This window comes from Giraffa tippelskirchi, chromosome 9 (genome assembly GCF_054371585.1).
Source record: "Giraffa tippelskirchi isolate mGirTip1 chromosome 9, T2T-mGirTip1v1.2.pri, whole genome shotgun sequence".
Lineage (NCBI taxonomy): Eukaryota > Metazoa > Chordata > Mammalia > Artiodactyla > Giraffidae > Giraffa > Giraffa tippelskirchi.
This window is the reverse complement of record NC_137283.1, coordinates 108,741,433-108,759,800: the sequence shown is the minus strand read 5'-3', so window position 1 is coordinate 108,759,800 and position 18,368 is coordinate 108,741,433. Positions and strand designations below refer to the sequence as shown.

The window sequence follows — 18,368 nt, the reverse complement described above, 5'->3', positions numbered from 1 at the left end:
TAAAGGTAAGTTGGATACATTTGACCCTACTAAAATTTAAAACTTATAGTCAACAAAAAGCACTCTAGAAAGGTTAAAAGGCACACCACAGACTGGGAGAAAATATTTACATCAAAAACAATTGACTTAGGGAGGTGGGAGCGAGGTTCCAAAGAAAGCTGACATATGTAAACCTATGGCTTATTTATGTTGATGTATGGCAAGAAACCAACACAATATTGTAAAGCAATTATCTTCCAATTAAAAATAAAAAGATTGACTATAGATTGCTATCTAGAATATATAAAGAACTCCTACCAAAAAGAGAAAAAAAAAATCAAACAAGCTGGTAGAAAAATGGTCACAGAAGAGTCTGTTTTGGGGGAATAAGTAGTAGATGCCACAAAAAGATAAGTAAATCAGAACATATTTTTAAAATGAAATGTTCACTCTGAGGAAGAAGGGCACAAAATAGGGGTGGGGGGGCATCAACTGTATCTAATGTTTTTTTAAATTTTGGAATAAATATGTCAAAATATAAAGATTTGATAAAGCTGAAAGCTAAGTAACCAGGTGTTAAATATTTTCTCCAATTTAGCCTATTTATAATAGTCCATAATGAAAGTATCTTTAAATGTAATTGTGAGATATTTCAACAGATTAGTTGGTTTTAAAAGATAATTTCAAGGATATTATAACTTTCCCTGATAATATAATTCTACTAGTTCAGCATTTGCTTCTTACAAATAGACTGAGGAAGGGGTATTATTAGCTCAGAAAGTACTCAGCAAAGCATAGGAAATATCTTAGTAAAAGGTTTTTGGCTGAGTGAAAACCTCTATTTGTAAATGAGAGAACTATAAAGAAAAAGCAATTCTAACCCATGCTATCATCTCTAGTGGAGATGTGCAGATATTAGGACCTGAACACTGAATGTACATTTCAGGCCAAAGTGCCACAGCCATGTGTAGCTTTTTCAGAAGTGTGAAGCATAGCTCCAATGCATCTGTAGTCCCTTCATGGCAATGAAAAGCACCACAGAGCTGCCTTCAGTTAATTTTGCCCTGATGAACCACAAAAAGTCCCCGTAAGTAGTTCTCCCTGAGTCACACTGCCACCTGGCAAGGGTGGCTTGTCAGCAGAGCAGATACAGGTAGCGTTGCCTTTTCCTCCAGTTTCCTCCCATTCAGTTTCCTCTCATTATCCATGCTGTATCAATAATGATATTTATAACAGATAACCTGGTTGGGCCATTCGCCTGCTTAAGGCTTCCCAGTGCCCTCCAGATAAAGTACAAAATCATTAGCGTGTTCTACATAGTTCTTAAGAACCTGCCTGGTCCCTGCCTCTTACCAGCCTCTTCTGTCTTTGTTATCAGCTGTCCCCAGCTGTGACAAGCTGCTTAAAGATTGTTAGACCAGACAGGGACCTTCTCTTGTCTCTGGGTCTTTGTTAAGGCTGCCTGTCTCCCCATCCTTTTACTTATGGCCCATCTCACATGGCCTACCTGGTGACGACACATTCCTTTAGTGCATCCCATGTCACTGTTTTCTGGATTGCCTAGATCTGCAGAACTTAGTTCACTGCCTGATACAAAGTAGGTGCTCGATGTTCAATTCATGTCTCTGGAATAAATGAAAAAAAAAAAAAAGGAAGATTTGAATGAATAACAAAGCAATCACTGAAGATTCACAAAATACTTCTCTGCTGACTCTGAAGTCAGTTGCCCGTGAGCCTGTCCTTAGGTCTGTGTGAGAGTGTAGGTGTTCTTGTGAGTTTTACATTCGCTTGCTTCTCTGTGGACATGTTTGTGTTCTCAGTTCCTCCATAGTGCCAGTTCTTTGAAAACCCAGGAGAAGCCTGGATGGCCATTTTAATCCCTCAAATTCAGAACCTCAGCTGGGTTCAGACTGGAATATTTTCCACATCTTTCTTTTGATAAACTCCAGGTCAATTTGAAAATTATACTTATGTCCCGGATGTCCCTCTGAACAAGTGGTGGACTTGGAGTAGGTCACACCTAAGCTAGTCGAGAATTTGAATTCAGTTAGGAGTGAGTAAAGGGAAGGATTTGCTGAAGAAATTACCTCATTTGTCTGACATGTATAGGCGCTTAGAAATGCTTGTTACTTGAATGCTTACAGCATTAAAAAGTCATTTGCATCTTGCAATTCTGTTGTAATCAGAAATTGAGCCATTTCTTAGGCTAGCTGTTTTAGAGATTTAAACTCACCCCCCCATCCTCCTCCCGCTAGTTATTTAGCTACTTAAAGTCTTAATTATACTAGTTAACTGAACAAATTGGTGTACTTTAGGTTACAAGGGTTCTTTCGCACATCAGCTGAAGGCATTTAAAAAAAGATTTTCATTTAAAGAGAATTTATGGGTACTAACATATAGTTCAGTTTTTTAGTTTTTAATGGTCTTCTTAGAAACCTGAAGTGATCTACTTTTATCAAACAGTGGTTTATGTTGAGAATGATATAATGCTTGTTTTTAAAAGATGTAATTATGTTCAGCATTCCAGCTGGAATCATTGTCTCTGATTCTGTCATTTTGGGAGAGAATAATGGAATGGTGAGGGGTGTGTGGAGAAGCAGGAAAAGTAATATTCCTGCATTTTAAACAAATTGAAAACTCTTTTTATTTTAAAGCACCACCATTATTATCTTAATTGTCCTAATGGAAATTATGCTTGACTAGCAAGTGGACAGTAACCCATAAAGGTGGAGGACATGCTATTTTAATTTACAGCTTTTATGAGAATCACCTTGGATTATTTTTAATGCTTGAATTTTAATATTATAAGGAACAGAGGATAAAGTTAATGATTAAATCAAAATATTTGGAATGATGGATGACACATGTTTACTTTGCAGAAGTTAAAGGACTAGTTTTGAAAGCAATTCTCTAAAATGCAAATATGTAGATACTTTTGGAATAATTTAAGACTTAGTTCAAAAGTAAAAGTAATACAGTAATTAATCACTTTTACAAATTCTGCGTTTTGTTTTACCTAACTTTTTATTTTGAAAAATTTCAACAGTACCCTTAAAACCACTTAAAATGGTCAATATTTTGCCGCATTAGGGTTTTTTCTTTCAGTATTTTCTCTTTAATCATCTGAAAGTAAGTTTTAATATTGAAACACTTGACCTCTAAAAACATCATTATGTATCTCCTAACAAGGACCTTTCCCTGCATAACTATATTACCATTATGACACCAAGAAACTTTTTTTATTGGAATATAATTGCTTTATAATACTGTATTAGTTTCTGCTGTACAAGGAAGTGAATAGACTATATGTATACATATGTTCTCTCCCTCTTGGGCCTCCCTTCCCCTTTACCTCCATTCCCACCCATCTAGGTTCTCACAGAGCACAGAGCTGAACTCCCTATGCTATATAGCAGGTTCTCACTAGCTATTTATTTTATACATGGTAGTGTATATATGTTAATCTTAATCTCCCAATTCATCCCACCCTTCCCTTCCCCTACCTGTGTCCACATGTCTGTTCTCTACGTCTGTGTCTCTATTCCTGCCCTGGAAATAGTTTCATCTATACCATTTTTCTAGATTCCACATACATGCATTAATATACAACATTTATTTTTTTCTTTTTGACTTACTTCACTCTGTATGACAGACTCTAGGTCCATCCACATCTCTACGAATGATCCAGTTTCATTCCTTTTTATGGCTGAGTAATTTTCCACTGTATATATGTACCATGTCTTCTTTTTCTAAAAAATTAATTAATTTTATTTTTGGCTAGGCTAGGTTTCGTTGCTGTGTGCAGGCTTTCCCTAGTCTCTGGGAATGGGGCCTACGCTCAAGTTGCAGTGCTTGGGCTTCTCATTGCAGTGGCCTCTCCTGTGGAACATGGGCTCTAGGGCACTCAGGCTTCTGTAGTTGCAGCTTGTGGGCTTAATTGCTCCCCAGCATGTAGGATCTTCCCAGACTGGGGATGGAACCTGTGTCTTTTGCATTAGCAGGCAGATTCTTAACCACTGGGCCACCAAGGAAGTCCCTGTACCATATCCTCTTATCCATTTATCTGTTGCTAGACAGTTAGACATTTAGGTTGTTTCCATGTCCTGGCTGTTGTAAATAATGCTGCAGTGAACATTGAGGTACATGTGTCATTTTGAATTATGCCTAGATTTTCTCAGAGTATATGCCCAGTAGTGGGATTGCTGGGTCATATGGTAGTTCTGTTTTTAGTTTTGTAAGGAACCTCCATACTATTCTCCATAGTGGCTATATCAATTTACATTCCCACCAACAATGCAAGAGAGTTCCCTTTCCTCTACACCCTCTCCAGTATTTATTGTTTGTAGACTTTTTGATGATGGCCATTCTGATGGGTGGTTAGCATGTGGCACCTCATTGTAGTTTTTTTTAAAATATATATTTGGCTGTGCCAGGTCATAGTTGATACAATCAGGATCTTTGATTCATCTTCCTTGTGGCATGTGGGATCTTTAGCTGCAACATGTAGGATCTAGTTCTTTGACCAGGAATTGAACCCAGGCCCTCTGCAATGGGAGGGGAGGCTTAGCCGCTGGACTACCAAGGAAGTCCCTCTCATTGTAGTGTTGATTTGAATTTCTCTAATAATGAGCAGTGTTGGGCATCTTTTCATGTGTTTGTTGGCCATCTGTATATTTTCTTTGGAGAAATGTCTGTTTAGGTCCTCCACCAGTTTTTGATTGGATTGTTTATTTTTTTTTTGACATTGAGCTCCATGAGTTGTTTGTATATTTTGGAGATTAATCCCTTCTTGCTTCATTTGCGAGTATTTTCTCTTAATGTTGATGCAGTGATATCTAAAATAGGGTCATTCAATTTAGCAAATAAAAATAAAGTCCAGATTAACTTGAATTTCAGATAAATAATGGTTTTTTAGTGTATGTATGTCCCATGCAACATTATATGATGTCAGTGTGAAACTCAAACTTAACTGGGCATCCAGTATTTTATCTCATAATATAAAGTAATTAATATGGGCTAAATATGAAGCCTATATTTAAATTTCTTCAGTTGTCCCCCAAATGTTCTTTTAACTATGTGTGTGTATGTGAATCCAGTGATCATGTTTTACATATGACTTTGTCTAATAAAATTTTGATAGAATAATTATCAGGTATTTACCTTAAAAATATAAACCTCATGTTCAAAAGATTCTTTGTGTGAAAGTGGGCTTTCCATATATATGAAATTAAAAACATAAATTTTTACTAAATTTAGTGGTTTGGAGTGTCATCACCAAACTGTATAACAACTAGGACCCCAAACACTTGTGACATTAGCACATTTCCTTGTTGGACTACTGGCAATTTAGTCATATTGTTTAAAAAATAATTTAATGACATTGTTTCTGACAGCTGCTTTTCTTGTTATGCTCCCTTTTGATTTAGTATTATAGTATTCTATTACTCATTATAGTAAGTCGCCTAAACTTGAGATGCTCTCTTGACTCATTACCTGTGAGTTTAGTTGTTTTTCAGATTCCACATATGAGTTCATATGTTGTCTTTCTCTGTCTGATTTATTTCTCTTAAGCATAATGCCTTCAGTGTCCATCAGTGTTGTCACAAATGTCAGAATTCCTTTCCTTTTTAATGGTTGAATAATTTCCATTATGTGTGTGTGTATAACACTTAGGTTGTTTCCATTTTTTGGCTATTGTAAATAATGCTGCAATGGACAGGGAGTTGTAGATATCTTTTTGAGCTAGCGTTTTCATTTGGATAAATATCCAGAATTGGAATTGCTAAATCATATAGTAGCCCTATTTTCAATTTTTTGAGGAACTTGCATACTGTTTTCCACAGTGGCTGTACCAATGTACATTCCAACAGTGCATGAGGTTCCCTTTCTCTAGATCCTCAGCAACTCTTATTTCAAGCAGGGCCTCCTCTTTGGTTGCAGTGTGAGGGCTTCTCATTGTGGTGGCTTCTCTTATTATGGAGCATGATCTCTAAGCACATGGGCTTCAGTAATTGTGGCATGTGGGCTCAGTAGTTGTGGCTCCCAGGCTCTAGAGCACAGGCTCAGTAGTTGTCACGCATGGACTTAGTTGCTCTGAGGTACATGGAATCTTCCTGGACGAGGGATCAAATCCGTGTCTCCTATGTTGGCAGGTAGATTCTTTACCACTGAGTCGCCAGGGAAGCCCTGGAGATCTTCTTTATCTTGCCTTCCTGATTATTTTGACTTTGTGTCCAGCTTGGCTTATGTTCATCAAGACTATGGTTTTTCCAGTAGTCATGTATGGATGTGAGAGTTGGACTGTGAAGAAAGCTGAGTGCTGAAGAATTGATGCTTTTGAACTGTGGTGTTGGAAAAGACTCTTGAGAGCCCCTTGGACTGCAAGGAGATCCAACCAGTCCATCCTAAAGGAGATCAGTCCTGGGTGTTCATTGGAAGGACTGATGTTGAAGCTGAAACTCCAATACTTGGGCCACCTCATGCGAAGAGTTGACTCATTGGAAAAGACCCTGATGTTGGGAAAGATTGAGGGCAGGAGGAGAAGGGGAAGACAGAGGATGAAATGGCTGGATGGCATCACCGACTCAGTGGAAATGGGTTTGGGTAAACTCCAGGAGTTGGTGATGGACAGGGAGGCCTGGCGTGCTGCGATTCAGGGGGTCACAGAGTCGGACATGACTGAGCGACTGAACTGAACTGGCTTATGTCAGAGTAGCAAACTAGCATCACATCTATGCAGTGTACTGCTCAGAAGACAAGAGCTCTTTCACCTAAAGATGAATAACAGAACTCTCCTTGGTTGAACTTAGTCATAAACTTACCCCTGAAACCCTCATCTGGTTGTGGAGGATAGAGCAGGGAGTAGGACCATTCTCATCTAAAGGACATGGCTGCTGCACAGTTGTATAAGATTGTTGAGAAGAATCTGAAAGCCCTGAGGAGTACTCCTCCATTTTGTCAACAAATCTGTTTCATTGGTTAGTTTACTCTGTCTCTGAACAATTCTCTAGAGCCTTCTTAACTGCCTTCAAGCTAAACTACGCTTCCCCCATCACTTTCAACAGATGTCTACATCTTTATAAAGAGAAAACAGAAGGCATTGTGTTGGACCTCCTTCAGCTTCCTATATGAAGTTGCGATCCCAGAAGTCTGGGTGAATGTGAAGGAAAGTCAGTATCTTAGTATGATTTTTTTCTGTTTTTAGCTATCCTTCCATATTTATTTTTAATTTTATTCCATTAGGTAGGAGTACAGTGATTCTTTGGAATATATTGAGGTTTCCTTTATTGCTTAGAATATGAACAGTATTTGAAAATGTGCTCCATGTTCTTGAATGTATTCTTGATTTGTTTGGTAGAGTTTATATAGATATGAAATAGCTTAAGTGTATATTAATGTTCAGATATCTGAGAGGAGTGTGTCAAAGGGTGTGATGTTTCTTCTTTCATGGTCCATAGCTTTGGATAGAGGTGGGTATCAGTACATGAAGTTTGCAGTCTTCAGTGTAAATGAGTGGGCCTTGTGATTAGGCGTGCAGAGGTGGGCAGTGGATGGGAACTCCCCTGGCTGTGCCCTGAATCCAATAGATAAGGAAGCAGCAGGTTGTGGAGTTGATGTGGCTTACCCAGAGTCATATAGCTAATAAGTAGCAGAATCAGAATTTGTACCAAGATCTTTTCAGTTCAGCTCTAATACTCTTTCCTTGTGGAGGTAGGTGATATAGTTTTCCACTATCTTCCAACATCATCCTTACGCTTACCATCTGCAGAGTCTATAATACAGTATCACTGTATCCCTATCAAAAACCCATTAGAGAAGGTGTCATGATCCTACTTCACAAATTCCCTAAGATATAGTTAACATGACAGATTATACAGCTGGTCACTTGAGAAACTTACGTTCAGATTTCCAAGTTTTTGTCTAGTGTGAAGTGTGTGTATTTTAGAGGTTGGACATGTATCAGAGTTCTGGTAGGAAACTGTTCACAGCAGTTTCAAATAAAGACTGAATCAAGAAATGACTTAGAGAGTTGTGGGCAGGGCTGTCCTAAGGCAGCAAACAGGACATGGAGGAGTGAAGGAGTATCCTGCGGAGAGCTGGAGCTGTGGCACGAGGACCTCATGGGTCTGGAGGGAAGCCCCTCTGCCAGAGACACAGCCTCGAGGCAGGGAGGCAGTGGGAGAGAATGACCAGGCTTTCTCTCCACCCCCTCCCTCCTGTCTCCTACAAGTAGTGCCTCCCAGAAGCTGAACCCAGCTAGCAGCCAGCTAGCAGCCAGCCAGCAAGGTTTCCCCTAGGGTAGAGAGCAGGACACCGGAGACTTGTTGGGGGATGGGAGCATGTGACGCATCCCAGCACCTAGGAACTAGGCCAGGGTGGCGTGCTCTGAGACATAAGAACATGTTACAGGAAATTAAAACATTGAGAAAGGAAATTTAATGGACCTGAAAAATAGGGTAAATTGTGAGAAAATGTAAATTAGGAGCATGTAAATGATGTGGGTTCCTATGTATTTATTTTGAAGAAACTGTGTGAACCTAACTCTCCCTGAATTCACTACGATGAATAAAGAACTTAGAAACTTCTTTAGGACCCATTTTACAGCCTTGTAAATAGTTTTACTGTTCTCCATTCAATCCTCTGACTTTCCCATTAAAATATAGATTTTTAATCCTTTGAAATAATTTCAATAATTTTTGGAAGACTAAAATTTTATTAGAAGAAAATCAGCTTTCCTCTCCAAGTGAAAATACTTGGTGTATATAATACAGTTTAGATGGGTGATATCTAACATTTATCATTAGGGGAGTATCCATTGTGTTTATCCATTTCTTTGGAGTAAAATCTTTCTTTGGAGTAAAATCTGCATCTTAAATACTATTTATGCTATACTAGATATTTGTGATTTCACATGTTTGAGAATCTTTTCCTTTGGTACTCTGTAACCATCTGGTACATCTTTATCATCTTCTAAATGTTGCCTTAAATATAATATAAATTACGTGTGTAATATATAATGTAGTATGGTGGTGGTGGTGGTTTAGTCACTAACTCTTGTCCAACTCTTGCAACCGCATGGACTGTAGCCTGCCAGGCTCCTCTGTCCATGGGATTCTCCAGGCAAGCATACTGGAGTGGGTTGCCATTTCCTTCTCCAAGAATGTAGTATAATATTTGCCAAACTGCTTTTTCAAAAATACATTAAGTTTGGGTAAAACAGAAGAGAGGCCCAAGTGAGAGAGAGAGAGAGAGATTTATATATATATACATATATTTGTATATACACATCAGTTCAGTTCAGTCGCTCAGTCGTGTCCGACTCGTTGTGACCCCATGAACTGCAGCACGCCAGGCCTCACTGTCCATCACCAACTCCCGGAGTTTACCCAAACTCATGTCCATTGAGTGGGTGATGCCATCTAACCATCTCATCCTCCATCATCCCCTTCTCCTCCTGCCTTCAATCTTTCCCAACACCAGGGTCTTTTCAAATGAGTCAGCTCTTTGCGTCAGGTGGACAAAATATTGAAGTTTAAGCTTCAACATCAGTCCTTGTAATGAACACCCAGGACTGAATTCCTTTAGGATGGACTGGTTGGAACTCCTTGCAGTCCAACATATATGCATATATATGTGGTTTTCTTTTTAGCAGCATTGAGTTCTTGCTATGTCATCTTCCCCCCCAAACGCCATCTTTGTTAAATTTTTGCCTTGAATTTCACTGATTCAGTGCATGTTGATTATATTCTGACCAGAATCTGGGCTATTTCTGCAAATTATGTTCAGTTCAGTTGCTCAGTCATGTCTGACTCTTTGCGACCCCACGAACTGCAGCACGTAAGGCCTCCCTGTCCATCCCCAACTCCCGGAGTTTACCCAAACTCATGTCCACTGAGTTGGTGATGCCATCCAACCATCTCATTCTCTGTCGTCCCCTTCTCCTCCTGCCCTCAATCTGTCCCAGCATCAGGGTCTTTTCCAATGAGTCAGTTCTTCGCAACAGGTGGCCCAAGTATTGTAGTTTCAGCTTCAGCATCAGTCCTTCCAATGAATATTCAGGACTGATTTCCTTTAGGATTGACTGGTTGGATCTTGCAGTCCAAGGGACTCTCAAGAGTCTTCTCCAACACACAGTTCAAAAGCATCAATTCTTCGGCGCTCAGCTTTCTTCACAGTCCAACTCTCACATCCATACATGACTACTAGAGAAACCATAGCCCTGACTAGATGGACCTTTGTTGGCAAAGCAGTGTCTCTGCTTTTTAATATGCTGTCAAGTTGGTCATAGCTTTTCTTCCAAGGAGCAAGCGTCTTTTAATTTCACGGCTGCTGTCACCATCTGCAGTGATTTTGGAGCCCAAAAAACTAAAGTCTCTCACTGTTTCCAATGTTTCCCCATCCATTTGCCATGAAGTGATGGGACCGGATGTGATGATCTTCATTTTCTAAATGTTGAGTTTTAAGCCAACTTTTTCAGTCTCCCCTTTCACTTTTATCAAGAGGCTTTTTAGTTGTTCTTTGCTTTCTGCCATAAGGGTGGTGTCATCTGTGTATCTGAGGTTATTGATATTTCTCCCAGCAATCTTGATTCCAGCTTCTGCTTTATCCAGCCTGGCATTTCACATGATATAGTCTGCAAAGAAGTTAAATAAGCAGGGTGACAATATACAGCCTTGACGTACTTCTTTTCCTATTTAGAACCAGTCTGTTGTTCCATATCCAGTTCAAACTGTTGCTTCTTGACCTGCATACAGATTTCTCAAGAGGTAGGTCAGGTGGTCTGGTATTCCTGTCTCTTGAAGAATTTTCCACAGTTTCTTGTGATCCACACAGTCAAAGGCTTTGGCATAGTCAATAAAGCAGAAGCAGATGTTTTTCTGGAACTCTCTTGCTTTTTCGATGATCCAGTGAATGTTGGCAATTTGATCTCTGGTTCTTCTGCCTTTTCTAAATCCAGCTTGAACATCTGGAAGTTCACAGTTCACCTACTGTTGAAGCCTGGCTTGGAGAATTTTGAGCATTACTTTGCTAGCGTATGAGATGAGTGCAATTGTGCAGTTGTTTGAACATTCTTTAGCATTGCCTTTCTTTGGAATGAAAACTGACCTTTTCCAGTTCTATGGCCACTGCTGAGTTTTTCATATTTGCTGGCATATTGAGTGCAGTACTTTCACAGCATCACCTTTTAGGATTTGAAACAGCTCAGCTGGAGTTCCAGCACCTCCACTAGCTTTGTTTGTAGTGATGCTTCCTAAGGCCCACTTGACTTCACATTGCAGGATGTCTGGCTCTAGGTGAGTGATCACACCATTGTGGTTATCTGTGTTATGAAGATCTTTTTTTGTATAGTTCTTCTGTGTATTCTTGCCACTTCTTAATATCTACTGCTTCTGTTAGGTCCATTTCTATCCTTTATTGTGCCCATTTTTGCATGAAATGTTCCCTTGGTATCACTAATTTTCTTGAAGAGATCTCTAGTCTTTCCCATTCTGTTGTTTCCCTCTGTTTCTTTGCATTGGTCACTGAGGAAGGCTTTCTCCGTGTTATTCTTTGGAACTCTATATTCAAATGGGTATATCTTTCCTTTTCTCCTTTGCTTTAACTTCTCTTCTTTTTTCAGGTATTTGTAAGGCCTCCTCAGACAACCATTTTGCCTTTTTGCATTTCTTTTTCTTGGGGATGGTCTTTATCACTGCCTCCTATACAATGTCACGAACCTCCGTCCAGAGTTCTTCAGGCACTTTGTCTGTCAGATCTAATCCCTTGAATCTGTTCGAATCACAGCAAAATATGTTGTGAGGAAGTAATCAATTGCTGTGACATTCCTAGTTACTTTATGCAGAAAATTGCTTTCAAAAGATTTCTAATACATAAAATGTACTTAGAGATTATTAGGTTGTATATAAGTTTTCTAATTTGAAGCCGTTTTAAAATTATTGAGGAGCATATTGGTTTTTTTCTGGAAAGTTGAAAATAGAATAACCAATGTATAAGAATGGTTCATGTAAGATATTAAAACAAGACAAACTAAGAAGTTTTGGCAGGAATAGCTTCTTCTTTCTGTTGAGATTTAAGAATAGATGGAGAGTTAATGTGCAGAAGAACACAGGGAAGGCATCCAGTTGGCAAAATCAAAGCAAAGCAGATTCTTTTGCCTAAACTGTGGTGAAGGTTCTTCTGGAAGGGGCTGATGAAGTCAGGGGCTGGATTTATAGAGAAAGCTAAGGGACAGAAGAGCAAGAGAGGTTTCTGAGGCATACTGGAGTGAATCCACATATTAAAAAACAAAAGCGTTATAAAAGATCCTGAAATCTAGCTTTTGCAAATGTTCTCAAATTATCTACTGCTGTGGTTGGTGCTAAATGGCATAACCTTTGTTTCTTTCTGCTTTTGTTGTTGTTTAGTCATTAAGTCATGTCCGACTCTTTGACTATAGCCCACCAGGCGCCTTTGTCCAGGGGATTTCCTAGGCAAGAATACTGGAATGGGTTGCCATTTCCTTCTCTAGGGGATCCTCCTGACCCAGGGATCAAACCCGTGTCTTCTGCTTTGGCAGGTGGATTCTCTACTACTGAGCCACCTGGGAAGCCCCCTTTCTGCTTTTATCCTCTCTGAACTCTCTTGGATCTGGCTCGCCTTGGTTTTTATGTAGGTGTCTAGGGAACTGTCATACAGTTTGAAGACTACTCTTCTAAGTGGAACAAAATTTAGAATGGTGATTTGGGTTGATGATAATGTCAGACAAAGAGAAGTTTCGTTTTGTTTCTTTTTTGAGGGCTTCATCCTCCTGCTTTGGTCTGTACTTGATTGCTTTCTTGTCCTGCTTGTGCCACTGTGGTTCTAGAGCAACTCTCCATCTTATCAGGGTGTTCTCCCCAGGATCCTCTGTGTTTCATGGAGCCTAGGTGTTCATATTTCTGTTGGGGAGGATGTTTTAAGACCCTGTAAATATGGAATGTCAATTTCCATTTTCACACTTGATGGTTAGATTGGAAATCATTGTCTCTCAAATTGTATTGAAGTTTTATCAGTTTTTTATGATTTGTCCCTACCACCTCCCTCCTCCACTGCCACCTTGGATGTTTGTAAAATTTTCTTTATATTCCTGGTGTCAGAAATTTCAGGATTGTGACTTGGTGAGCGAGAGTGAGCTAAGTTGCTTCAGTCGAGTCCAACTCTTTGTGGCCTGCCAGCCTGTAGCCTGCCAGGCTCCTCTGTCCATGGGATTCTCCAGGCAAGAAAACTGGAGTGGGTTGTCATGCCCATCTCTAGGGGATCTTCCCAACCCAGGGATTAAACTGGTGTCTCTTATGTCTCCTGCATCGGCAGGCAGGATCTTTACCACTAGCGCCACCTGGGAAGCCCTTGTGATTTGCTATGGGTCTTATTTCCCTCATTGTTCTGGACACTTACTGTGTCCTCCCCATCTTGAAATTTCATCCTTCAGATCTGAAAAAAATATTAGATAGTTTCCTTCGCTCATTTTTCTCTTTTCCCTTTCTGGAATTCCTTTTGGTTAGCTCTTGGACCTCCTGAATTAATCCCATAATTTTCTTATATTTTCCATCTTTTATTGTTACCATTTGTTTTATTTCTGGAATTTTATTTCTGGTACTGTATGTTAAATTTCAAAGTACTCTCTTTTGCTCTTAATATTCCTTTTAAAAATTGCATTTTGTTTTTCCTTTATAGTTTTAATAACTTATTTTCCTCAGCATTTAATTATACTGGTTACAGTTCTATTTTGAAGTTTCCTTTTGCTGTCTCTCTAATCTCTGTTTTCTCTGTGTATTTGCTGTGGTCTCCAATTTTCATAATGAGAGTTTTTTTTCCTTCCAATTTCTATTGATTCTAAGCTGTCAAATCATTTTAGTGTCATTTCAGATACTAATGAGCTGATTGAAGGCTGCATCTTAAGAGATTTGTTGACTAGCGTGCTTTACTGTAAGATGATCTGATAGGGACCTGTTCTTTCTTTGGGAGAAACCAACACATAAGTGCCTTTTTTTTCTAGAAACCATTTAGTTTCTCTGTAAAAAGTCTTCCGATCTCTTGCTTGCTAGGAATGAACTGGGCTGTCACTGTTTGGGGAGCCCCTTTTTGAAAGAGTGGGACAATTACATGGTTAGTAAATGGTGAAGGAGATGTAAACTTAAGTTGTGTGACTTCAGAGCTTTGCTCTGAGCTACTGATTCTTGCCTTCTATGTTACAAATCTAAGTGGGGCATCATAGCCTTTTATATCAAGTTTTTTTGTACTTAGTGTATGCAGTAGCCTGTTTCACTCCTATATGTAGCTTGGTTAGGAACACTATGTGTATGATGATATTCATTTATTTCCACATTGGAGATTTATAACTTGTTCTTAATTTGCAGCTTTTTTCAAGGAGCAAACCTCCAAGGGGCCTGTATGTTTATGGAGATGTGGGTAAGTGTGTTAAAATAAGTTTTAAGTGGTCTAAACAAAACGTTTCCTAGCTTTCACTCAGAGATAACTTCCATTTCTATCTTTCAGACTACCACCAGCAGGAATAGGATGAGGTGAGGTAAAATAGGGGAGAAGGAAGGATTGCAGATTTCTTAGTTTTTAGTTTTATTTCTCATGGGCTGTGACTGCAGTTGAAGGCATGATTAGTCAGCATGTTAGGGGGCAAACATTATTTAATGTATAAAGTGAATCGATCTCAGTGACAAATCATCTCTAGATAGGTTATTTGATAAATCAGAATCTCATTGCTCAGTGCTATTTGACTAGCTTAATAACTTAAAACAATAAGTTGCTCATTTTTACTTTTAATTTCCACTAATACTTCTACTCATAATCTAAACTCTTGCCCCTAATTTAATTATCTTTAGTCTAGTGATGAGTGGACATTCTAAACATGTAAGTGGTAACATTTCCTTCTGGTACTTCCAGTCACTGAGCATAAGGACTCATTTTCTTGGAAACTTTGTGAACTGTCAGTTTCTGTAATATGTGGGCATGTGCAGTCATGTTTGATTCTTTGGAGCCCTGTGAACTGTAGCCCAACAGGCTCCTCTATCCATGGAGTTTTCCAGGCAGGAATACTGGAGTGGGTTGCCATTTCCTACTCCAGGAGATCTTCCTGACCCAGGGATTGAACCCACATCTCTTGTGTTTCCTGCATTGGCGGGTGAATGCACCACCTGGTAAGCCTTTCTGTGATAGATTTTCCTAATCAGTTGTCTGCTTCTTCCTTGACTTCATTATTTGATGAAGTTGTCTGTTTTCTTGTTTTGATTTTCCTTCAACCAAATCCTGTTGTTCTAGTCCTAAACCTTTCCCTAGTTATCCACCTTCACTGATGTCATGAAGGTGGCTATTCTGTCATCTGGCCTTATGTCTTGTCAATCACTTTTTTATTTGGCATACTCAAAATATTTGATGTAACAAGATAAGTTTTCAGTTCAGTTCAGTTGCTCAGTTGTGTCCAACTCTTTGCGACCCCATGGACTGCAGCAGTTTTAGTCCTTGACTGATCAACAAGCTTCAGACTCCCCTGTAGCCATAACAAATTTGTATTGTGAGGAAGTGGTGGCAGAGGTTTATTATCTTAGTAAGAATTTTAGGATAATAGGAGTTGAATAAGTAGTTACACTGCCTTAAATGTCAAACTGTTCTGTTCTTTTCTCGGTCCTCTCTCTTACTCTGATTTGTTTGTTAATGCCTCTAAATGCCTGTTTTACATTTATAGATTTAGCAAATCTAATAAATGATTATTGTTTAATTTTTAAAAAGGGAATAATAGAGATTCTTGAAGTTCTTTTATCTTTCTTTCTAAATTATTAAAAATTTTTTTATTGGACTTTAGCTGCTTTAAAATGTTGTGTTAGTTTCTGCTCTATAGCAGAGTGCGTCAGCTATACGCATACATATATCCCCTCTTTGTAACGGCAGAGCATTGAGTAGAATTTCCTGTGCTATGCAGTAGGTTCTCCTTAGTTTTCTGTTTTATACATAGTGGTGTATGTATGTCAGGCCCAATCTCCTGACTCATCCCATCCACCCTTTCACCTCTTTGTGTCCATATGTTTGTTCTCTATGTTGCCTCTATTGCTGCTTTGCAGATAGGTTCATTTGAACCGTTTTTCTAGATTCCACATATATGTGTAAATATATGATATTTGTTTTTCTCTTTTAAGTTCTTGAAACTTGTAGATTTTAAAGCTGTGAAAGAATCTCAAACTATTCTTTTTCTTTGTTCATCAGCTAATTGGTATTCCTGAGACCAGTGTATGCTTACTTATATCAGGTACTCGATGAGGTTTATGTGTCTGCACCTTTGGCTATCGCTAGGAGATCTCATTCTGTAGTCATCTCTCATTTTTTTGCCTCTTTGGAGAAAGTTTACTTCATGTACCTTTACTTTCCTGTTCAGTCATTGCTAAAATCAGAATCTTTGTTTCCTCTGTTACTTTAACCACTTAACCATAAATGAAGATGGTTAGTAAAGCACAACTGTTTCCACTTCTGCAAAAGGACTTAAAAAAAAAAGCACAAATATGGAGGTTGTTGGATTTTAGTTTTGAAAATACAACCATATTCTAACAAATTGAAGGGTGGTACAATAAATATAATTCATCTGAAGGTTTGAAAGAATTAGAAAAGATGTGATAACATGGTGTATTCACATACGCTGGATATGTGGTAATCTTTGGCTATGCATGTCTTCATAATGTAGAGAGGGAAGAGAAAGGAATTCTCAAACAGGAAGTGAGGTGAACCTTTTGGTGGCTTTACTCTTTAGTTCAGAATTCTTACAAAATAGATAATAAAAGATAGGTCAAATTTTCATCCTTGTGGGGGTTTCTGGCTGGGAGAGTAGCCTCGGAATGTCTTCATGAGCTCTTATTCTTTGTTATTTTTTGTTTTTAGACTTGAGAAACAAGTAACAAATTTTAAAGAGACTTGATGGAAAAGATGTCTGTTTTGTAGCAGTCCCTTTTCCTCTCCTTATTCCTGCCCTTGGCTTGGGCTCTGTTATACCCACTTCACTCTGATCTTATCTTCACAGGTGTGTTGAGATAATTGATCAGATAGGCTAGGGAACCCCAAGAACATTGATATCATCATGGTTCAATCTTGAGATGTTTTATTAATAAAAAGCTTATTATATTTCATGCAAAAACCAAAACCTGCAGTAGTAGTATTTTGTGGCTTCATTCTTATCCTACAACTGGCTTTCTTACAGCAAGGTTTCAGCTGCAGACTAACAGAATGTGTGATGATGACAGGGTTAATGATTTCTCTCATATATTAGGAGGGCATAAAGTCCCTTTTTTGCGGTCTCCTGGTTTAACCTCACCTGTTTTACACTGGTAATTTTACCAGTGGAAAGGTAGACTGGTTTTAAGGTTAGGAGTTGGAAAGCAAAATTCTGCTGAGTGGGAGGCAATGATGGAAGATACCACTTCCAGCTTCTTCTATGGGGGAGTCGGGGGAGGAGGGTGTCAGCTGTGAAAAGGGCACCACTAGAGGGGGCGCTTGAGTAATCATTTTTGGCTTCCCAGCGATGGGCTTAAAAGTTAGAACTTACTAGAGTTTACATGGCTTTCCAGATGGCACTAGTGGTAAAGAACCCGCCTGCCATTGCAGGAGATATGAGACGCAGCTTCAGTCCCTGGGTTGGAATGATCCCCTGGAGAAGGGCATGGCAACCCTCTCCAGTATTCTTGCCTGGAGAGTTCTATGGACAGAGAGGAGCCTGGTGGGCTACAGTCCGTAGGGTTGCAAAGAGTCGGGCATGATTGAAGTGACTTATCACGCACAAGAGTTTTAGGTTTTATAAATGACTCCCCTAGTAAGATTGTCTTATCTTGAGAAAATTACAAGGTTTTATTTAGGATTCTGTAGATGCCAAAGCAAAATTGTGAGGTAAAGGAAATTTAGAGTTGGTTTCTTCCCTACTTTTTTCTAACATTCTTCCAGTTACTTGACAAATAAGCACCTGCCTTGTGCCAGGTCGTCTGTTGTTTCTGGAAATGTAATGGTGAATGAAAGCATACACAGCCTTTGCTCACTCAAGATTTACAAGCTGTGGCAATGGCTTTTTTGGATGTGGCTCAGTAATTTACTTTACATCCTGAGGTAGTATATGCTTGGGTGTGTGCACACCACACACATATAAACTTCTTTATCCTGTAGGATTTCCTACAACCTGGACATTGCTGATGCACACTGAGGTGTGATGTGAGTCTTCCAATTTTGTCTTTTTCAACATTATTTTGGCTATTCTATCGCCTTTGCGTTTCCATGTTCATTTTAGAATTAGTCTGTTCATTTAAAAAAAATCCTGATCCTGAGATTTTGACTGGGAGTATGTTAAAGACATGTTAAAGATCAGTGTCTACAGAGAATTCATAACTTAA

The 18,368-nt window shown here is 39.0% G+C and overlaps 1 protein-coding gene across 3 annotated transcripts in view; it reads left to right on the top strand.

Moving 5' to 3' along the window:
* The window catches only part of AFG1L (AFG1 like ATPase), a 195,696-nt gene that overhangs the window by 28,756 nt on the left and 148,572 nt on the right, over positions 1 to 18,368 (top strand). For all 3 annotated transcript variants that reach the window (XM_081526814.1, XM_081526816.1, XM_081526815.1), the window contains exon 3: positions 14,355 to 14,406. In XM_081526814.1, coding sequence (XP_081382940.1) covers positions 14,355 to 14,406 — 52 coding nt within the window. The remainder of the gene's footprint in view (positions 1 to 14,354; positions 14,407 to 18,368) is intronic.